At 56.2% G+C, this 18,486-nt stretch overlaps 1 protein-coding gene across 1 annotated transcript in view; it reads right to left on the bottom strand.

Annotated features, from left to right (window-relative positions):
* Positions 1 to 6,027: 6,027 nt before the first annotated feature.
* Positions 6,028 to 18,486, bottom strand: part of LOC147096499 (epidermal growth factor-like protein 8) — a 40,120-nt gene continuing 27,661 nt past the window's right edge. Inside the window, exons 3-5 of the mRNA XM_085975300.1 lie at positions 17,705 to 17,827; positions 13,190 to 13,302; positions 6,028 to 6,191 (exon numbers count right to left, since the gene is read on the bottom strand). Coding sequence (XP_085831426.1) covers positions 6,043 to 6,191; positions 13,190 to 13,302; positions 17,705 to 17,827 — 385 coding nt within the window. The 3' untranslated portion in view covers positions 6,028 to 6,042. The remainder of the gene's footprint in view (positions 6,192 to 13,189; positions 13,303 to 17,704; positions 17,828 to 18,486) is intronic.

Here is an 18,486-nt window from a genome sequence, read left to right on the forward strand (position 1 = left end):
CTGTCTGACACTGTGCGGTGTGAGTCTCACTGACCTGTCTGACCCTGTGCGGTGTGAGTCTCACTGACCTGTCTGACCCTGTGCGGTGTGAGTCTCACTGACCTGTCTGACCCTGTGCGGTGTGACCGTCACTGACCTGTCTGACCCTGTGCGGTGTGAATCTCACTGACCTGTCTGACCCTGTGCGGTGTGAGTCTCACTGACCTGTCTGACCCTGTGCGGTGTGACCCTCACTGACCTGTCTGACCCTGTGCGGTGTGACTCTCACTGACCTGTCTGACCCTGTGCGGTGTGAGTCTCACTGACCTGTCTGACCCTGTGCGGTGTGACCCTCACTGACCTGTCTGACCCTGTGCGGTGTGAGTCTGACTGACCTGTCTGACCCTGTGCGGTGTGAGTCTCACTGACCTGTCTGACCCTGTGCGGTGTGAGTCTCACTGACCTGTCTGACCCTGTGCGGTGTGAGTCTCACTGACCTGTCTGACCCTGTGCGGTGTGAGTCTCACTGACCTGTCTGACCCTGTGCGGTGTGAGTCTCACTGACCTGTCTGACCCTGTGCGGTGTGAGTCTCCCTGACCTGTCTGACCCTGTGCGGTGTGAGTCTCACTGACCTGTCTGACCCTGTGCGGTGTGACCCTCACTGACCTGTCTGACCCTGTGCGGTGTGAGTCTCACTGACCTGTCTGACCCTGTGCGGTGTGTGTCTCACTGACCAGTGTGACCCTGTGCGGTGTGAGTCTCACTGACCTGTCTGACCCTGTGCGGTGTGAGTCTCACTGACCTGTCTGACCCTGTGCGGTGTGAGTCTCACTGACCTGTCTGACCCTGTGCGGTGTGAGTCTCACTGACCTGTCTGACCCTGTGCGGTGTGAGTCTCACTGACCTGTCTGACCCTGTGCGGTGTGAGTCTCACTGACCTGTCTGACCCTGTGCGGTGTGAGTCTCACTGACCTGTCTGACCCTGTGCGGTGTGAGTCTCACTGACCTGTCTGACCCTGTGCGGTGTGAGTCTCACTGACCTGTCTGACCCTGTGCGGTGTGAGTCTCACTGACCTGTCTGACCCTGTGCGGTGTGAGTCTCCCTGACCTGTCTGACCCTGTGCGGTGTGAGTCTCACTGACCTGTCTGACCCTGTGCGGTGTGACCCTCACTGACCTGTCTGACCCTGTGCGGTGTGAGTCTCACTGACCTGTCTGACCCTGTGCGGTGTGTGTCTCACTGACCAGTGTGACCCTGTGCGGTGTGAGTCTCACTGACCTGTCTGACCCTGTGCGGTGTGAGTCTCACTGACCTGTCTGACCCTGTGCGGTGTGAGTCTCACTGACCTGTCTGACCCTGTGCGGTGTGAGTCTCACTGACCTGTCTGACCCTGTGCGGTGTGAGTCTCACTGACCTGTCTGACCCTGTGCGGTGTGAGTCTCACTGACCTGTCTGACCCTGTGCGGTGTGACCCTCACTGACCTGTCTGACCCTGTGCGGTGTGAGTCTTACTGACCTGTCTGACCCTGTGCGGTGTGACCCTCACTGACCTGTCTGACCCTGTGCGGTGTGAGTCTCACTGACCTGTCTGACCCTGTGCGGTGTGACCCTCACTGACCTGTCTGACCCTGTGCGGTGTGACCCTCACTGACCTGTCTGACCCTGTGCGGTGTGAGTCTCACTGACCTGTCTGACCCTGTGCAGTGTGAGTCTCACTGAACTGTCTGACCCTGTGCGGTGTGAGTCTCACTGACCTGTCTGACCCTGTGCGGTGTGACCCTCACTGACCTGTCTGACCCTGTGCGGTGTGAGTCTCACTGACCTGTCTGACCCTGTGCGGTGTGAGTCTCACTGACCTGTCTGACCCTGTGCGGTGTGAGTCTCACTGACCTGTGTGACCCTGTGCGGTGTGAGTCTCACTGACCTGTCTGACCCTGTGCGGTGTGAGTCTCACTGACCTGTCTGACCCTGTGCGGTGTGACCCTCACTGACCTGTCTGACCCTGTGCGGTGTGAGTCTCACTGACCTGTCTGACCCTGTGCGGTGTGAGTCTCACTGACCTGTCTGACCCTGTGCGGTGTGAGTCTCACTGGCCTGTCTGACCCTGTGCGGTGTGAGTCTCACTGACCTGTCTGACCCTGTGCGGTGTGAGTCTCACTAACCTGTCTGACCCTGTGCGGTGTGAGTCTCACTGACCTGTCTGAACCTGTGCGGTGTGAGTCTCACTGACCTGTCTGACACTGTGCGGTGTGACCCTCACTGACCTGTCTGACCCTGTGCGGTGTGACCCTCACTGACCTGTCTGACCCTGTGCGGTGTGAGTCTCACTGACCTGTCTGACCCTGTGCGGTGTGAGTCTCACTGACCTGTCTGACCCTGTGCGGTGTGAGTCTCACTGACCTGTCTGACCCTGTGCGGTGTGAGTCTCACTGACCTGTCTGACCCTGTGCGGTGTGACCCTCACTGACCTGTCTGACCCTGTGCGGTGTGAGTCTCACTGACCTGTCTGACCCTGTGCGGTGTGAGTCTCACTGACCTGTCTGACACTGTGCGGTGTGACCCTCACTGACCTGTCTGACCCTGTGCGGTGTGAGTCTCACTGACCTGTCTGACCCTGTGCGGTGTGACCCTCACTGACCTGTCTGACCCTGTGCGGTGTGAGTCTCACTGACCTGTCTGACCCTGTGCGGTGTGAGTCTCACTGACCTGTCTGACCCTGTGCGGTGTGAGTCTCACTGACCTGTCTGACCCTGTGCGGTGTGACCCTCACTGACCTGTCTGACCCTGTGCGGTGTGACCCTCACTGACCTGTCTGACCCTGTGCGGTGTGAGTCTCACTGACCTGTCTGACCCTGTGCGGTGTGAGTCTCACTGACCTGTCTGACCCTGTGCGGTGTGAGTGTCACTGACCTGTCTGACCCTGTGCAGTGTGACCCTCACTGACCTGTCTGACCCTGTGCGGTGTGAGTCTCACTGACCTGTCTGACCCTGTGCGGTGTGAGTCTCACTGACCTGTCTGACCCTGTGCGGTGTGAGTCTCACTGACCTGTCTGACCCTGTGCGGTGTGAGTCTCACTGACCTGTCTGACCCTGTGCGGTGTGAGTCTCACTGACCTGTCCGACCCTGTGCGGTGTGACCTTCACTGACCTGTCTGACCCTGTGCGGTGTGAGTCTCACTGACCTGTCTGACCCTGTGCGGTGTGAGTCTCACTGACCTGTCTGACCCTGTGCGGTGTGAGTCTCACTGACCTGTCTGACCCTGTGCGGTGTGACCCTCACTGACCTGTCTGAACCTGTGCGGTGTGACCCTCACTGACCTGTCTGACCCTGTGCGGTGTGAGTCTCACTGACCTGTCTGACCCTGTGCGGTGTGACCCTCACTGACCTGTCTGACCCTGTGCGGTGTGAGTCTCACTGACCTGTCTGACCCTGTGCGGTGTGAGTCTCACTGACCTGTCTGACCCTGTGCGGTGTGAGTCTCACTGACCTGTCTGACCCTGTGCGGTGTGAGTCTCACTGACCTGTCTGACCCTGTGCGGTGTGAGTCTCACTGACCTGTCTGACCCTGTGCGGTGTGACCCTCACTGACCTGTCTGACCCTGTGCGGTGTGAGTCTCACTGACCTGTCTGACCCTGTGCGGTGTGAGTCTCACTGACCTGTCTGACCCTGTGCGGTGTGAGTCTCACTGACCTGTCTGACCCTGTGCGGTGTGAGTCTCACTGACCTGTCTGACCCTGTGCGGTGTGAGTCTCACTGACCTGTCTGACCCTGTGCGGTGTGAGTCTCACTGACCTGTCTGACCCTGTGCGGTGTGAGTCTCACTGACCTGTCTGACCCTGTGCGGTGTGAGTCTCACTGACCTGTCTTACCCTGTGCGGTGTGACCCTCACTGACCTGTCTGACCCTGTGCGGTGTGACCCTCACTGACCTGTCTGACCCTGTGCGGTGTGACCCTCACTGACCTGTCTGACCCTGTGCGGTGTGAGTCTCACTGACCTGTCTGACCCTGTGCGGTGTGAGTCTCACTGACCTGTCTGACCCTGTGCGGTGTGAGTCTCACTGACCTGTCTGACCCTGTGCGGTGTGACCCTCACTGACCTGTCTGACCCTGTGCGGTGTGAGTCTCACTGACCTGTCTGACCCTGTGCGGTGTGACCCTCACTGACCTGTCTGACCCTGTGCGGTGTGACCCTCACTGACCTGTCTGACCCTGTGCGGTGTGAGTCTCACTGACCTGTCTGACCCTGTGCGGTGTGAGTCTCACTGACCTGTCTGACCCTGTGCGGTGTGACCCTCACTGACCTGTCTGACCCTGTGCGGTGTGACCCTCACTGACCTGTCTGGCCCTGTGCGGTGTGAGTCTCACTGACCTGTCTGACCCTGTGCGGTGTGAGTCTCACTGACCTGTCTGACCCTGTGCGGTGTGACCCTCACTGACCTGTCTGACCCTGTGCGGTGTGACCCTCACTGACCTGTCTGACCCTGTGCAGTGTGAGTCTCACTGACCTGTCTGACCCTGTGCGGTGTGACCCTCACTGACCTGTCTGACCCTGTGCGGTGTGAGTCTCACTGACCTGTCTGACACTGTGCGGTGTGAGTCTCACTGACCTGTCTGACCCTGTGCGGTGTGAGTCTCACTGACCTGTCTGACCCTGTGCGGTGTGAGTCTCACTGACCTGTCTGACCCTGTGCGGTGTGACCCTCACTGACCTGTCTGACCGTGTGCGGTGTGAGTCTCACTGACCTGTCTGACCCTGTGCGGTGTGAGTCTCACTGACCTTTCTGACCCTGTGCGGTGTGACCCTCACTGACCTGTCTGACCCTGTGCGGTGTGAGTCTCACTGACCTGTCTGACCCTGTGCGGTGTGAGTCTCACTGACCTGTCTGACCCTGTGCGGTGTGAGTCTCACTGACCTGTCTGACCCTGTGCGGTGTGAGTCTCACTGACCTGTCTGACCCTGTGCGGTGTGACCCTCACTGACCTGTCTGACCCTGTGCGGTGTGAGTCTCACTGACCTGTCTGACCCTGTGCGGTGTGAGTCTCACTGACCTGTCTGACCATGTGCGGTGTGAGTCTCACTGACCTGTCTGACCCTGTGCGGTGTGAGTCTCACTGACCTGTCTGACCCTGTGCAGTTTGACTCTCACTGACCTGTCTGACCCTGTGCGGTGTGACCCTGACTGACCTGTCTGACCCTGTGCGGTGTGACCCTCACTGACCTGTCTGACCCTGTGCGGTGTGAGTCTCACTCACCTGTCTGACCCTGTGCGGTGTGACCCTCACTGACCTGTCTGACCCTGTGCGGTGTGAGTCTCACTGACCTGTCTGACCCTGTGCGGTGTGAGTCTCACTGACCTGTCTGACCCTGTGCGGTGTGAGTCTCACTGACCTGTCTGACCCTGTGCGGTGTGAGTCTCACTGACCTGTCTGACCCTGTGCGGTGTGAGTCTCACTGACCTGTCTGACCCTGTGCGGTGTGAGTCTCACTGACCTGTCTGACCCTGTGCGGTGTGAGTCTCACTGACCTGTCTGACCCTGTGCGGTGTGAGTCTCACTGACCTGTCTGACCCTGTGCGGTGTGACCCTCACTGACCTGTCTGACCCTGTGCGGTGCGAGTCTCACTGACCTGTCTGACCCTGTGCGGTGTGAGTCTCACTGACCTGTCTGACCCTGTGCGGTGTGAGTCTCACTGACCTGTCTGACCCTGTGCGGTGTGAGTCTCACTGACCTGTCTGACCCTGTGCGGTGTGAGTCTCACTGACCTGTCTGACCCTGTGCGGTGTGAGTCTCACTGACCTGTCTGACCCTGTGCGGTGTGAGTCTCACTGACCTGTCTGACCCTGTGCGGTGTGACCCTCACTGACCTGTCTGACACTGTGCGGTGTGAGTCTCACTGACCTGTCTGACCCTGTGCGGTGTGAGTCTCACTGACCTGTCTGACCCTGTGCGGTGTGACCCTCACTGACCTGTCTGACCCTGTGCGGTGTGAGTCTCACTGACCAGTGTGACCCTCACTGACCTGTCTGACCCTGTGCGGTGTGACCCTCACTGACCAGTGTTACCCTCGCTGACCTGTCTCACCCTGTGGATGGTGAGTGAACGGCGAATTACCTATCGCGCAGGTCTTCCCGCCCCAACCAGGGTGGCAGTCACATGTGTTCGGCCTGGAACAGGAGCCGCCATTCTGGCACGGTTTGGCACAGAGCGCTAGAAGAGAGAAAGATATGGTCAGGGATTGGCTCCACAGGATGCAATTCACCAGAGGAGTCCTCGTCAGTGACTGACTGGAGAATCCTGGCAGCAGGGTCAGGGATAGAGAGATGCTGGGGTTCAGCGCCCCCCTCAGCACACTGAGCATGTCCACCGAGGCACTCACTGCTTCCGGGTGGACAATTGCCTCTCTGTCGCTCCCGACTCGCTTAGGTGGGCCTCCTGTTAAACAATAATGACTTGCATTTCTATAGTGCCTTTCACCACATCAGGATGTCAGAAAGCTCTTTACAGCCAATGCTCAGTTAGGGTTCCGCCAGGACCACTCGGCTACAGACCTCATTACTATTATGTCCGTGAATGATTGAGACACGGACAGCAGAGTTAAACAAAACAAGTCTTTACTGGTGGAAGTCAATAGTGAAACTAAAACAACAGAGGCTCACTAGCGCCTTTTATACAGGGGTGGTCACTGCCGGTACTGCAGTCTGAGACCAGTTATTCTCTTAAAGGTACATACACAACAATTCCTCCCCTTTCAGATAAACAGTACATAACATTCATTTAACAACTAAATGATAACTAATTACAATCACAATTACTGTTGCAAGATACATTGGTTAAGTTTAAGCAATTATAAGTTCAGTCTTTGAGGAGGCTTCCTGATTCTGTCTGGATAACGCCTCTTTGGGGTATCAGGTTCTTCTGGCAATGTTGAGTCGGGATCAATGTCGTTGTTTGGTTCATCTGCTTCCAATATTACCGGTTCTGCGGTAGCTGCAATTGGAACGTCGATTTCATTACCAGGTGTATCAGATCGTGGTGTGGAGTTGACGTTTTCCAGTGACTCTAGAATCTGGTCAGCATGGCGTCTTACAATGCTCTCCCCAACGTCCACGGTATACATGAGAGGTCCTTGTCGTGTACAAATCGTTCCTGGCTGCCATTTCTCAGTGCGGTAGTCCCGGGCCAAAACTGTTTAACCTATCTTAAAACTCCTGGTCGGCCTTTCATTCATATTCTGAAACTACCTGTTCTCCACATCTCTTCGGACGTTTGGCTTAACCAAATCCAAGCGGCATCGTAGTCTTCGATTGAAGAACATCATGGCTGGAGTTTGGTTGGTAACCGCATGTGTCGCATTCCGGTAGGCAAACAAGAAGTTGTCCACCTTGTGTTGTAGGGGTATATCTTCATTACACATTGCCTTGATAGCCTTCTTGAATGTTTGGACAAACCTCTCGGCCAATCCATTAGTGGCTGGATGATATGGGGCGGATGTGTAATGCTTAACACCATTGTTCTTTAAGAACCTCCGGAACTCTTCAGACACAAACTGTGGTCCATTGTCAGAGCAAATCTGTTCAGGCAGCCCATTTCTGGCAAATATGGTTCGTAAAACTGTGATAGTTTTTTCCGTGGTGGTTGAGGACATTTTTATTACCTCTGGCCACTTTGAATGTGCATCCACCGCAATTAAAAACATCGAGTCCATGAAGGGACCAGCAAAATCAATGTGCACCCTTTGCCATGGAGATGAGGGCCACTCCCATGGATGCAGAGGAGCTTGTGGTGGGGCGTTTTGGACCTTCTGGCATCCTGCACAGCTCTTGGTCATCTCTTTGATTTCTCTATCGATTCCCGGCCACCACACAAACGCTCTGGCTAAGTTCTTCATTTTTACCCCACCCAGATGACCCTCATGAAGCTCATTGAGCACTCTATCCGTCAACTTAGGTGGAATTACTACTCTGGATCCACACATCAAGGTTCCTCTGCACACTGACAGCTGTTCTCTTCTCGGCGAGAATGCTGGCAGCAGTGGTTCGCCATGTGCTGGCCATCCCTTCACCGTTAAATCATAGACCCGTGATAGTGTCGGGTCATTCCGTGTTTCCTTTTCTATGTTTGCATTCGTCACAGGGAGACATTCGACTATGGTCGAGTGGAATAACTCCATTGGATCCACTGAAAGGTCTTCTTCTTCCACCATCGGCAACGGTAGACGTGACAATCCATCAGCATTTCCACGCTGTTTAGTTCCTTTGTACTCGATGTCATATTGGTGTGCCCCTAGGAAAAGGGACCATCTCTGCAGCTGTTGTGCTGTCATTATCGGTACGCCCTTCTGAGGGTTGAAAATGGAGCGAAGAGGTTGATGATCGGTTAGTAGAGTAAATTTTTGACCGTGCAGGTAGTGATTGAACTTCTTCACCCCCCACACTAGGCTGAGGGCCTCTCTGTCAATCTGGGCATAGTTACGCTCGGCAGAAGTTAACGAGCGTGACACAAAAGCTATCGGCCTCTCTAAACCATCAAGGAATTTATGTGACAGTACCGCCCCAATGCCGTGGGGAGACGCATCACACGCCAGTCTGATCGGCAGTGCTGGGTTGTAGTGAGCCAATACTTCCCTTGAAGTGATTAAGTCCTTACTCTTCTGAAAAGCACGCTTACAATCATCGCTCCATTTCCATGCTACCCCCGTTCGTAGCAGGGCATTCAGTGGGTGCAGAATTGTCGACAAATTCGGCAAAAACTTATGATAGTAATTCACCAATCCGAGGAATGACCTCAGTTGCGACACATTTTCAGGCGCTGGGGCCTTAGCAACCGCTTCAATTTTGTCAGGGGACTTATGTAACCCCTCTTCATCAATCACGTGGCCACAATACGATAGCTGTTTCTTAAAAAATTCGCACTTGGGGCGGTTGGCTTGCAGCCCATGTTCCCGTAGTCTAGTGAGCACCTGTTCTAGGTTGTTAAGGTGTTCACTGTCATCTTCACCCGTCACAAGGATGTCGTCCAAGTAACACTGAGTCCCCGGAATCCCTTGCAGGACTTGTTCCATCGCTCTTTGCCATATCGCCGGAGCCGATGTTACTCCGAATACCAATCGATGATACTGGTAAAGACCTTTGTGAGTGTTTATCGTGAGATACTTCCTAGAGGACTCTTCAACCTCCATCTGCAAATATGCTTGTGCTAGGTCAATTTTTGTAAAACGCTTCCCTCCAGACAGTGAGACGAAGATGTCTTCTATCCTTGGAAGAGGATATTGTACTGTGTGAAGGACTGGGTTCACCGTCACCTTGAAATCCCCACAGATGCGAATCTTCCTTGGCTCCCCGGACTTATTGCTTAACGTTTTCTTCATGACAGGAACGATGGGTGTCGCCCACTCGCTCCAGTCGACCTTAGACAACACGCCCGCCTTCTCCAGATTCTCCAGCTCTGCCTCGACGGCTGGGCGAATTGCATATGGTACCGGTCTTGCTTTGAAAAACTTGGGAACGGCATTCTCTTCTATTTTTATCGAGGCGGTTACGCCTTTAAGCGTGCCCAGTTCTTGTTGAAATACCTCTTTGGCGTTAGTTAAGATTGTTGACAATCGTCCAGGAGTGACGTCTTCATCTTTTTTACCGTCCACCGTCATTGCATGAATGGAGTGCCAATCTAAGTTTATCTTCCTGATCCATTCCCGTCCCAATAACGGTGGTCCACCATTTGGCAGTATGTAGAGATACAATTTCCGTATTTTCTTGCTGTTGTATTCGACAGGCACCCTTATTTTTCCTCTGGGGTATACTTTTTGCCCCGTATACGTTGTCAAGGTGATGGATGTCTCTCTCAAGGGTATGTGTGAAAATAGCCGCTCGTAGTCTCGTCGATTCATGACGGTTAACGCTGATCCTGTATCCAATTCCATTTTAACTTGGGACCCTGCTATCGTGAGGGTGACCCAAATGGTTCGGTGATCCTCTTTTGCGATTACATTGTGAAGTTTGAGACAGCTTAGTCTCCTGTTCCCGGATTCACTATCGCTCATCTGGTCTTCGGAACTACTGTCCGTCATCTTTTGTACTTTCTTGTATGGTTCCTTAGTAGCCTTTTTGCTGTCGCTGGTCTTCTTCCCAGGCCTGCAAACTCATGCAATGTGTCCCATCTTCCCGCATTGCCTGCATATTTTGTCTTTGGACCAGCAGTCCTTCTGGTCATGGTTAGTTTTGCCGCAGCAATAACATTTTGCAAATCCCCGTGTCATTTCGTGGGTGCCGTATTCCTGTGGTTTTTGTTGAATTTCTGCAGCTCCCCTGGCTGCTGCTTCATACGATACTGCCACGCTGAAAGCCTTATCTAGCGTCAGCTCTTTCTCCGAGAGTAACTTCTTCTGTGTTCCTTCACTCAGGAGTCCACAGACAAATTTGTCCCGTGGGGTATCTGCCAGTCCTGCTCCGAACTGGCAGTGCTTTGATAGCTTGCGTAGTTCCGTAAGATACTCAGCATTGCTCTCATCTTTGTGCTGAGTTCTCCTGTGGAATTTAAATCTTTCTGCTATCAACAGCGGTGCAGGGTTTAGGTGTTCCTGTAGGACAGCAACAATTTCGTTAAAACTCTTCGCCTTCGGTTTGGCTGGAGTAATCAGGTCCCGCAATAGGCCGTACGTTCTAGCGCCCATTAAGTTTAACAATATCGATGCCTTTTTCTCCTCCGCTATTTCGTTTGCCTCGAAATATACCTCGACTCTTTCCACATACGTGGTCCAGTCCTCTATTGTATTATCAAAAGCAGTGATACAGCCAGTCTTCGGCATCTTGCAAATCTAAAATGGCGCCTCCCGCGCTTTGCCTTCTTCCCCGATTTAACAAAATGGCGCCTCCCGCACTTTGCCTTCTTCCCCGCTGATTACAATGGCGCCTCCCACGCTTTGCCTTCTTCCCCGCTGTTGTTAGCGCTGCTTTCCACGGTTTCTTGCGCGTTTAATTTTTTTTTTTTTAATTATTTTCCCGTCGTGGAACAACCCTGTGGGACTCTTGCCTCCCTCTTCACGGGTCTATACACAGCCCGGCTTTGTAGCACCGGCCGCGCCGTGTGCTCCACCCTCTCTCTCTCTTCTTCCCGACAACGCTGCTCGGCCCCGTTGCAAACCACCCGCTCGAGTTCGCGACCGCCGCAGCCCAGGAAGGATCAGTGCACTACCTGCCACCAGCCCGATTAGCTGAAGCACCGTCGACAGGAGCCAGGCCCCGCTTCCGACAGCTTCTCCAGCAATCTTCAACTCCGCAACACAGGGTGGATGCCCACGGTCGATGCCCGTTTCTACTGCCTCTTACTTTCTTTTCTTTCTGGCCTCGACCTCTGCTCACTTCGCTGTAGGAATGGATCCCAGGAGGTGGTGCAGACTGTAGGTAGGTTCGTATCTGCTCGTCGCCAGTATTATGTCCGTGAATGATTGAGACACGGACAGCAGAGTTAAACAAAACACGTCTTTACTGGTGGAAGTCAATAGTGAAACTAAAACAACAGAGGCTCACTAGCGCCTTTTATACAGGGGTGGTCACTGCCGGTACTGCAGTCTGAGACCAGTTATTCTCTTAAAAGGTACATACACAACAATTACAGCCTTGGTCCAAACATGGACAAAGGAGCTGAATTCCAGAGGTGAGGTGAGAGTGACTGCCCTTGACATCAAGGCAGCTCTTGACCGAGTGTGGCATCAAGGTGCCCTACTTGGAGAGGCAAGGATTAATCAAGGATAGTCAGCATGGCTTTGTCAGGGGGAGATCATGTCTAACCAATTTGATTGAATTTTTCGAGGGGGTGACTAGGTGTGTGGATGAGGGTAGTGCAGTTGATGTAGTCTACATGGACTTCAGTAAAGCTTTTGGCAAAGTCCCGCATGGGAGACTGGTCAAGGAGGTAAGAGCCCATGGGATCCAGGACAATTTGGCACATTGGATCCAAAATTGGCTTAGTGACAGGAGGCAGAGGGTGATGGTCGAAGGTTGTTTTTGTGACTGGAAGCCTGTGTCCAGTGGTGTACCGCAGGGATCGGTGCTGGGTCCTTTGCTGTTTGTCGTGTACATTAATGATTTAGATATGAATGTAGGAGGTATGATCAGTAAGTTCACAGATGACACGAAAATTGGTGGAGTGGTAAATAGCGAGGAGGGAAGCCTCAGGCTACAGGATGATATAGACGGGTTGGTTAGATGGGCAGAACAGTGGCAAATGGAATTTAACCCTGAAAAGTGTGAGTTGATGCATTTTGGGAGGACTAACAAGGCAAGGGAATACACAATGAATGGTAGGACCCTAGGAAGGACAGAGGATCAGAGGGACCTTGGTGTGCATGTACATAGATCCCTGAAGGCAGCAGAACAGTTGGATAAGGTGGTTAAAAAGGCATATGGGATACTTGCCTTCATTAGCCGAGGCATAGAATATAAGAGCAGAGAGGTTATGATGGAGCTGTACAAAACGCTAGTTAGGCCACAGCTGGAATACTGTGTGCAGTTCTGGTCGCCACACTATAGGAAGGATGTGATTGCATTGGAGAGGGTGCAGAGGAGATTCACCAGGATGTTACCTGGGCTGGAGCGCTTCATTGATTGAGCGATAAATATTGGCCAGGACACCGGGGAGAACTCCCCCTGCTCTTCGAAAGCGTGGCCGTGGGATCTTTTAGGTCGACCTGAGAGAGCAGATGGGGCCCCGTTTAATGTCTCATCTGAAAGACAGAACTCCGACAGGGCAGTGCTCCCTCAGTACTGCCCCCCTCCTCCTCCTCTCGCTGTCTCCCCTCCCATTCCCCTCCCTTTCCCCCTCCCCTTCTTGTCTCCCTCCATCACCCCATCCCTCCCCCTGTCCCTCCCTCCTCCCCTTCCTCCTCCCTCTCCCCTCTCCCTCTCATCTCCTCTTCCCTTCCCTCTGCTCCTCCACCTCCCCTTCTCTCCTCCTCCTCCGCCCCCTCCCCTTCGCTTCCCCTCCTCCTCCTCTCCCTCTCCCCCTCTACTCCCCCTCTCCCCTCTCCCTCTCATCTCCCCTTCCCCTCCCTTTGCTCCTCCACCTCCCCTTCTCTCCCCCTCCTCCTCCTCCCCCTCCCCTTCCCCCACCCTTCCCCTCCTCCTCCTCCCCCTCTTCCTCCACCTCCCATCTCAACCTCTCCCCCTCCCCCTGCCCCTCCCCCCTCCCTCCCCCTCTCCCTCTCTCACCTATATCACAGGTGGTGGCGTGGGAGTGTTGTTTCCTCCATCCTTTGCAGCACTGATACACCGTCTGATAGACCTCTTTCCGCACGTCCCGGGAGGAGATCCTGTACGTGGTCCTGAGGGAAGAGCAGCTGGGGATTAGAGCACAATAAAGGCAGAGAGAGAGACAAACTATTTCCTCTGGTGGGGGGAGTCCAGAACAAAGGGGCAGAACCTTAAAATTAGAGCCAGGCCGTTCAGGGGCGATGTCGGGAAGCCCAAAGTGCCGTGGAAATCTGGAACTCTCTCCCCCAAAAAACTGTTGAGGCTGGGGGTCAATTGAACAATTCAAGACTGATATCGATGGATTTTTGTTGGGTAAAGGTGTGAAGGGTTACAGAACCAAGGCAGGTAGATGGAGTTACGATACGGTTCAGCCATTGAATGGTGGAATGGGCTCGAGGGGCTGAATGGCCTCCTCCTGTCCGGATGTTCCTCTGTAACATAGGGTTAAAGCTGTATCTTTGGTACATCATGTAAGGGGATATTCAACTGGATTCGAATCCCTTCTACTTCGGACTTGCAGTGACTGTCAGGGATACTGGAAGATAGCAGAGGGAAACTGCATCACCCACCAATGACAGCTCTCACCTTCACTCCCATCCACTCCCAGTCCTTTATAATACCCAACTTGGGAAAGGTGTCAACCGTGGATCAGTGTGGTAGCACACTCGCCACTCAATCAGGTCGTCGGTTCAGTGCAGTACTGAGGGAGCGCCGCAGTGTCGGAGAGGCGGTACTGAGGGAGCGCTGCACTGTCGGAGGGGCAGTACTGAGGGAGCGCCGCACTGTCAGAGGGGCAGTACTGAGGGAATACTGCATTGTCAGAGAGGCAGTACTGAGGGAATACTGCATTGTCAGAGGGGCAGTACTGAGGGAGTGCTGCACTGTCGGAGGGGTAGTACTGAGGGAGCGCTGCACTGTAGGAGGGGCAGTACTGAGGGAGCACCGCACTGTCGGAGGGGCAGTACTGAGGGAGCGCCGCACTGTCGGAGGGGCAGTACTGAGGGAGCGCCGCACTGTCGGAGGGGCAGTACTGAGGGAGTGCCGCACTGTCGGAGGGGCAGTACTGAGGGAGCGCTGCACTGTCGGAGGGGCAGTACTGAGGGAGCACCGCTTTGTCGGAGGGGCAGTACTGAGGGAACGCTGTACTGTCGGAGGGGCAGCACTGAGGGAGTGCAGTACTGAGGGAGCGCTGCACTGTCGGAGGGGCAGTACTGAGGGAGCGCTGCACTATCGGAGGGGCAGTACAGAGGGAGCGCCGCACTGTCGGAGGGGCAGTACTGAGGGAGTGCTGCACTGTCGGAGGGGCAGTACTGAGGGAGCGCTGCACTGTCGGAGGGGCAGTACTGAGGGAGCGCCGCACTGTCGGAGGGGCAGTACTGAGGGAGTGCTGCGCTGTCGGAGGGGCAGTACTGAGGGAGTGCTGCACTGTCGGAGGGGCAGTACTGAGGGAGTGCTGCACTGCTGGACGGTCACTACTGAGGGAGCATTGCACTGTCGGAGGGGCAGTACTGAGGGAGTGCTGCACTGCTGGAGGGTCACTACTGAGGGAGCGTTGCACTGTCGGAGGGGCAGTACTGAGGGAGTGCCGCGCTGTCGGAGGGGCAGTACTGAGGGAGCGCTGCACTGTCGGAGGGGCAGTACTGAGGGAGCGCTGCACTGTCGGAGGGGCAGTACTGAGGGAGTGCCGCACTGCTGGAGGGGCAGTACTGAGGGAGTGCTGCACTGTCGGAGGGGCAGTACTGAGGGAGCGTTGCACTGTCGGAGGGGCAGTACTGAGGGAGTGCCGCACTGCTAGAGGGGCAGTATCACAGAATCACAGAAACCCCACAGTGCAGATAGAGGCCATTTCGGCCCATCGAGGCTGCACCGACACATATCCCACCCAATCCCCGTAACCCCTACACCAACACATATCCCACCCTATCCCTGTAACCCCATGTATTTAATCCCCCTAAGTAGTACTGAGGGAGCGCCGCACTGCTGGAGGGGCAGTACTGAGGGAGTGCCGCACTGCTGGAGGGTCAGTACTGAGGGAGTGCTGCACTGTCGGAGGGGCAGTACTGAGGGAGTGCTGCACTGCTGGAGGGGCAGTACTGAGGGAGCGCTGCACTGTCGGAGGGGCAGTACTGAGGGAGCGCCGCACTGTCGGAGGGGCAGTACTGAGAGAGCACCGCACTGTCGGAGGGGCAGTACTGAGGGAGCGCCGCACTGTCGGAGGGGCAGTACTGAGGGAGCGCCGCACTGTCGGAGGGGCAGTACTGAGGGAGTGCTGCACTGCCGGAGGGGCAGTACTGAGGGAGCGCTGCCCTGTCGGAGAGGCAGTACTGAGGGAGTGCCACACTGTCGGAGTGACAGTACTGAGGGAGCGCCGCACTGTCGGAGGGGCAGTACTGAGGGAGCGCCGCACTGTCGGAGGGGCAGTACTGAGGGAGTGCCGCACTTTTGGAGGGGCAGTACTGTGGGAGCGCCGCACTGTCGGAGGGGCAGTACTGAGAGAGCGCCGCACTGTCGGAGGGGCAGTACTGAGGGAGCGCCGCACTGTCGGAGGGGCAGTACTGAGGGAGCGCCGCACTGTCGGAGGGGCAGTACTGAGGAGTGCCACACTGTCAGAGGGGCAGTACTGAGGGAGCGCAGCACTGTCGGAGGGGCAGTACTGAGGGAGTGCCGCACTGTCGGAGGGGCAGTACTGAGGGAGTGCCGCACTGTCGGAGGGGCAGTACTGAGGGAGTGCCGCACTGTCGGAGGGGCAGTACTGAGGGAGCGCCGCACTGTTGGAGGGGCAGTACTGAGGGAGCGCTGCACTGTCGGAGGGGCAGTACTGAGGGAGCGCCGCACTGTCGGAGGGTCAGTACTGAGGGAGCGCCGCACTGTCGGAGGGGCAGTACTGAGGGAGTGCTGCACTGCTGGAGGGTCAGTACTGAGGGAGTGCTGCACCGTCAGAGGGGCAGTACTGAGGGAGTGCTGCACTGTCGGAGGGCAGTACTGAGGGAGTGCCGCACTGTCGGAGGGGCAGTACTGAGGGAGCGCCGCACTGTCGGAGGGGCAGTACTGAGGGAGCGCTGCACCGTCGGAGGGTCAGTACTGAGGGAGCGCTGCACCGTCGGAGGGTCAGTACTGAGGGAGCGCCGCACTGTCGGAGGGTCAGTACTGAGGGAGCGCTGCACTGTCGGAGGGGCAGTACTGAGGGAGTGCCGCACTGTCGGAGGGGCAGTACTGAGGGAGCGCCGCACTGTCGGAGGGGCAGTACTGAGGGAGCGCTGCACCGTCAGAGGGGCAGTACTGAGGGAGTGCTGCACCGTCGGAGGGTCAGTACTGAGGGAGCGCTGCACTGTCGGAGGGTCAGTACTGAGGGGAGCGCTGCACCGTCAGAGGGGCAGTACTGAGGGAGCGCCGCACTGTCGGAGGGGCAGTACTGAGGGAGCGCTGCACCGTCGGAGGGTCAGTACTGAGGGAGCGCCGCACTGTCGGAGGGTCAGTACTGAGGGAGTGCTGCACTGTCGGAGGGGCAGTACTGAGGGAGTGCTGCACTGTCGGAGGGGCAGTACTGAGGGAGCGCTGCACCGTCAGAGGGGCAGTACTGAGGGAGTGCTGCACCGTCGGAGGGTCAGTACTGAGGGAGCGCTGCACTGTCGGAGGGTCAGTACTGAGGGAGCGCTGCACCGTCAGAGGGGCAGTACTGAGGGAGCGCCGCACTGTCGGAGGGGCAGTACTGAGGGAGCGCTGCACCGTCGGAGGGTCAGTACTGAGGGAGCGCCGCACTGTCGGAGGGGCAGTACTGAGGGAGTGCTGCACTGTCGGAGGGTCAGTACTGAGGGAGCGCTGCACTGTCGGAGGGGCAGTACTGAGGGAGTGCTGCACTGTCGGAGGGGCAGTACTGAGGGAGCGCTGCACTGTCGGAGGGGCAGTACTGAGGGAGTGCTGCACCGTCGGAGGGTCAGTACTGAGGGAGCGCTGCACTGTCGGAGGGGCAGTACTGAGGGAGTGCCGCACTGTCGGAGGGTCAGTACTGAGGGAGTGCCGCACTGTCGGAGGGTCAGTCCTGAGGGAGCGCCGCACTGTCGGATGAGACGTTAAATCGAGGCCCCGTCTGCTCTCTCAGGTGGATGTAAAAGATCCCACGGCACTATTTTGAAGAAGAGCAGGGGAGTTCTCCCCGGTGTCCTGGGCCAATGTTTATCCCTCAACCAACATCATTAAAACAGATGATCTGGTCATTATCACTTTGCTGTTTGTGGGAGCTTGCTGTGCAGAAACTGGCTGCTGTGTTTCCCACATTACAACAGTGACTACACTTCAAAAGCATTTCAGTGGCTGTGAAGAGCTTTGGGACGTCCTGAGGTGGTGTAAGGCGCTATACAAATGCAAGTCTTTCTTTCGAATCACTGGTCCAGATGCGTTTGATTTACTGGCTCAGTATTGGGGCCTGCTTACCTCACTCCGATGGTCAGGGAGGTACACAGCAGCTGCTCTCACCTGTAGGTACTGCATACCCTGTGGCCCTCACACAGTGCGATGTAGGGTTTATACACGGGCTGGACGTAGGATTCCGTGTACACCAGCGGAACCCGCAGAGTTTGTTTCGAACAGACCCGTCGCCTGGAAAGAATAAAACAGACAGATTGAGAGGCGAGTGCTGGATCTGCCTCGCTGTTCACTGGGCTGGGCGACTCTGGCAATCGCCAGTCTTTCTTGCCCAACCCTCGAGTCACGCGCAGGGCAGTTACAAGGCAGCCACATGGTGTGGGACTGTGAGTCACGTGTATTTCAGAGCGGGTCAGTGGGGGGGCAGGTACCCCTTCCTGAAGGGCGCAAAGGGACCCGGTGGGTTTTTAGGACAATCCAACAGCTTCCCGGTCTGTTCGTCTGGTGCTGTCCGCAAATCAGCCGATTTATTAAGCTTCATTGGTGGGGTTTGAATTACTGACCTTTGAATTGGTGAGTGGGGAGGGGGAGGTGTGGGGAGGGGGAGGGGAGTTGTGGGGAGGGGGAGGGGAGGTGTGGGGAGGGGGAGGGGAGAGGCGGGGTGGGGAGGGGGGAGGGGTTGCAGGGTGGGGGAGGGGGTCTGAGTTGGGGTGTGTAGTGGGGAGGGGGGAGGTGGGGGCAGGGGGAGGGGGTCTGGGTTGTGGGGTGGGGTGAGGGAGGGGGGAGGGGGACTGGGTTGTGGGTGGGGTGGGGGAGGGGGAGGGGAGGTGTGGGGAGGGGGAGGGGAGGTGTGGGGAGGGGGAGGGGAGAGGCGGGGTGGGGAGGGGGAGGGG

This window comes from Somniosus microcephalus, unplaced genomic scaffold (genome assembly GCF_052327205.1).
Source record: "Somniosus microcephalus isolate GS21.2 unplaced genomic scaffold, FLI_Smic_1.0 unresolved_chr1, whole genome shotgun sequence".
NCBI classification, from domain to species: Eukaryota; Metazoa; Chordata; class Chondrichthyes; order Squaliformes; family Somniosidae; genus Somniosus; species Somniosus microcephalus.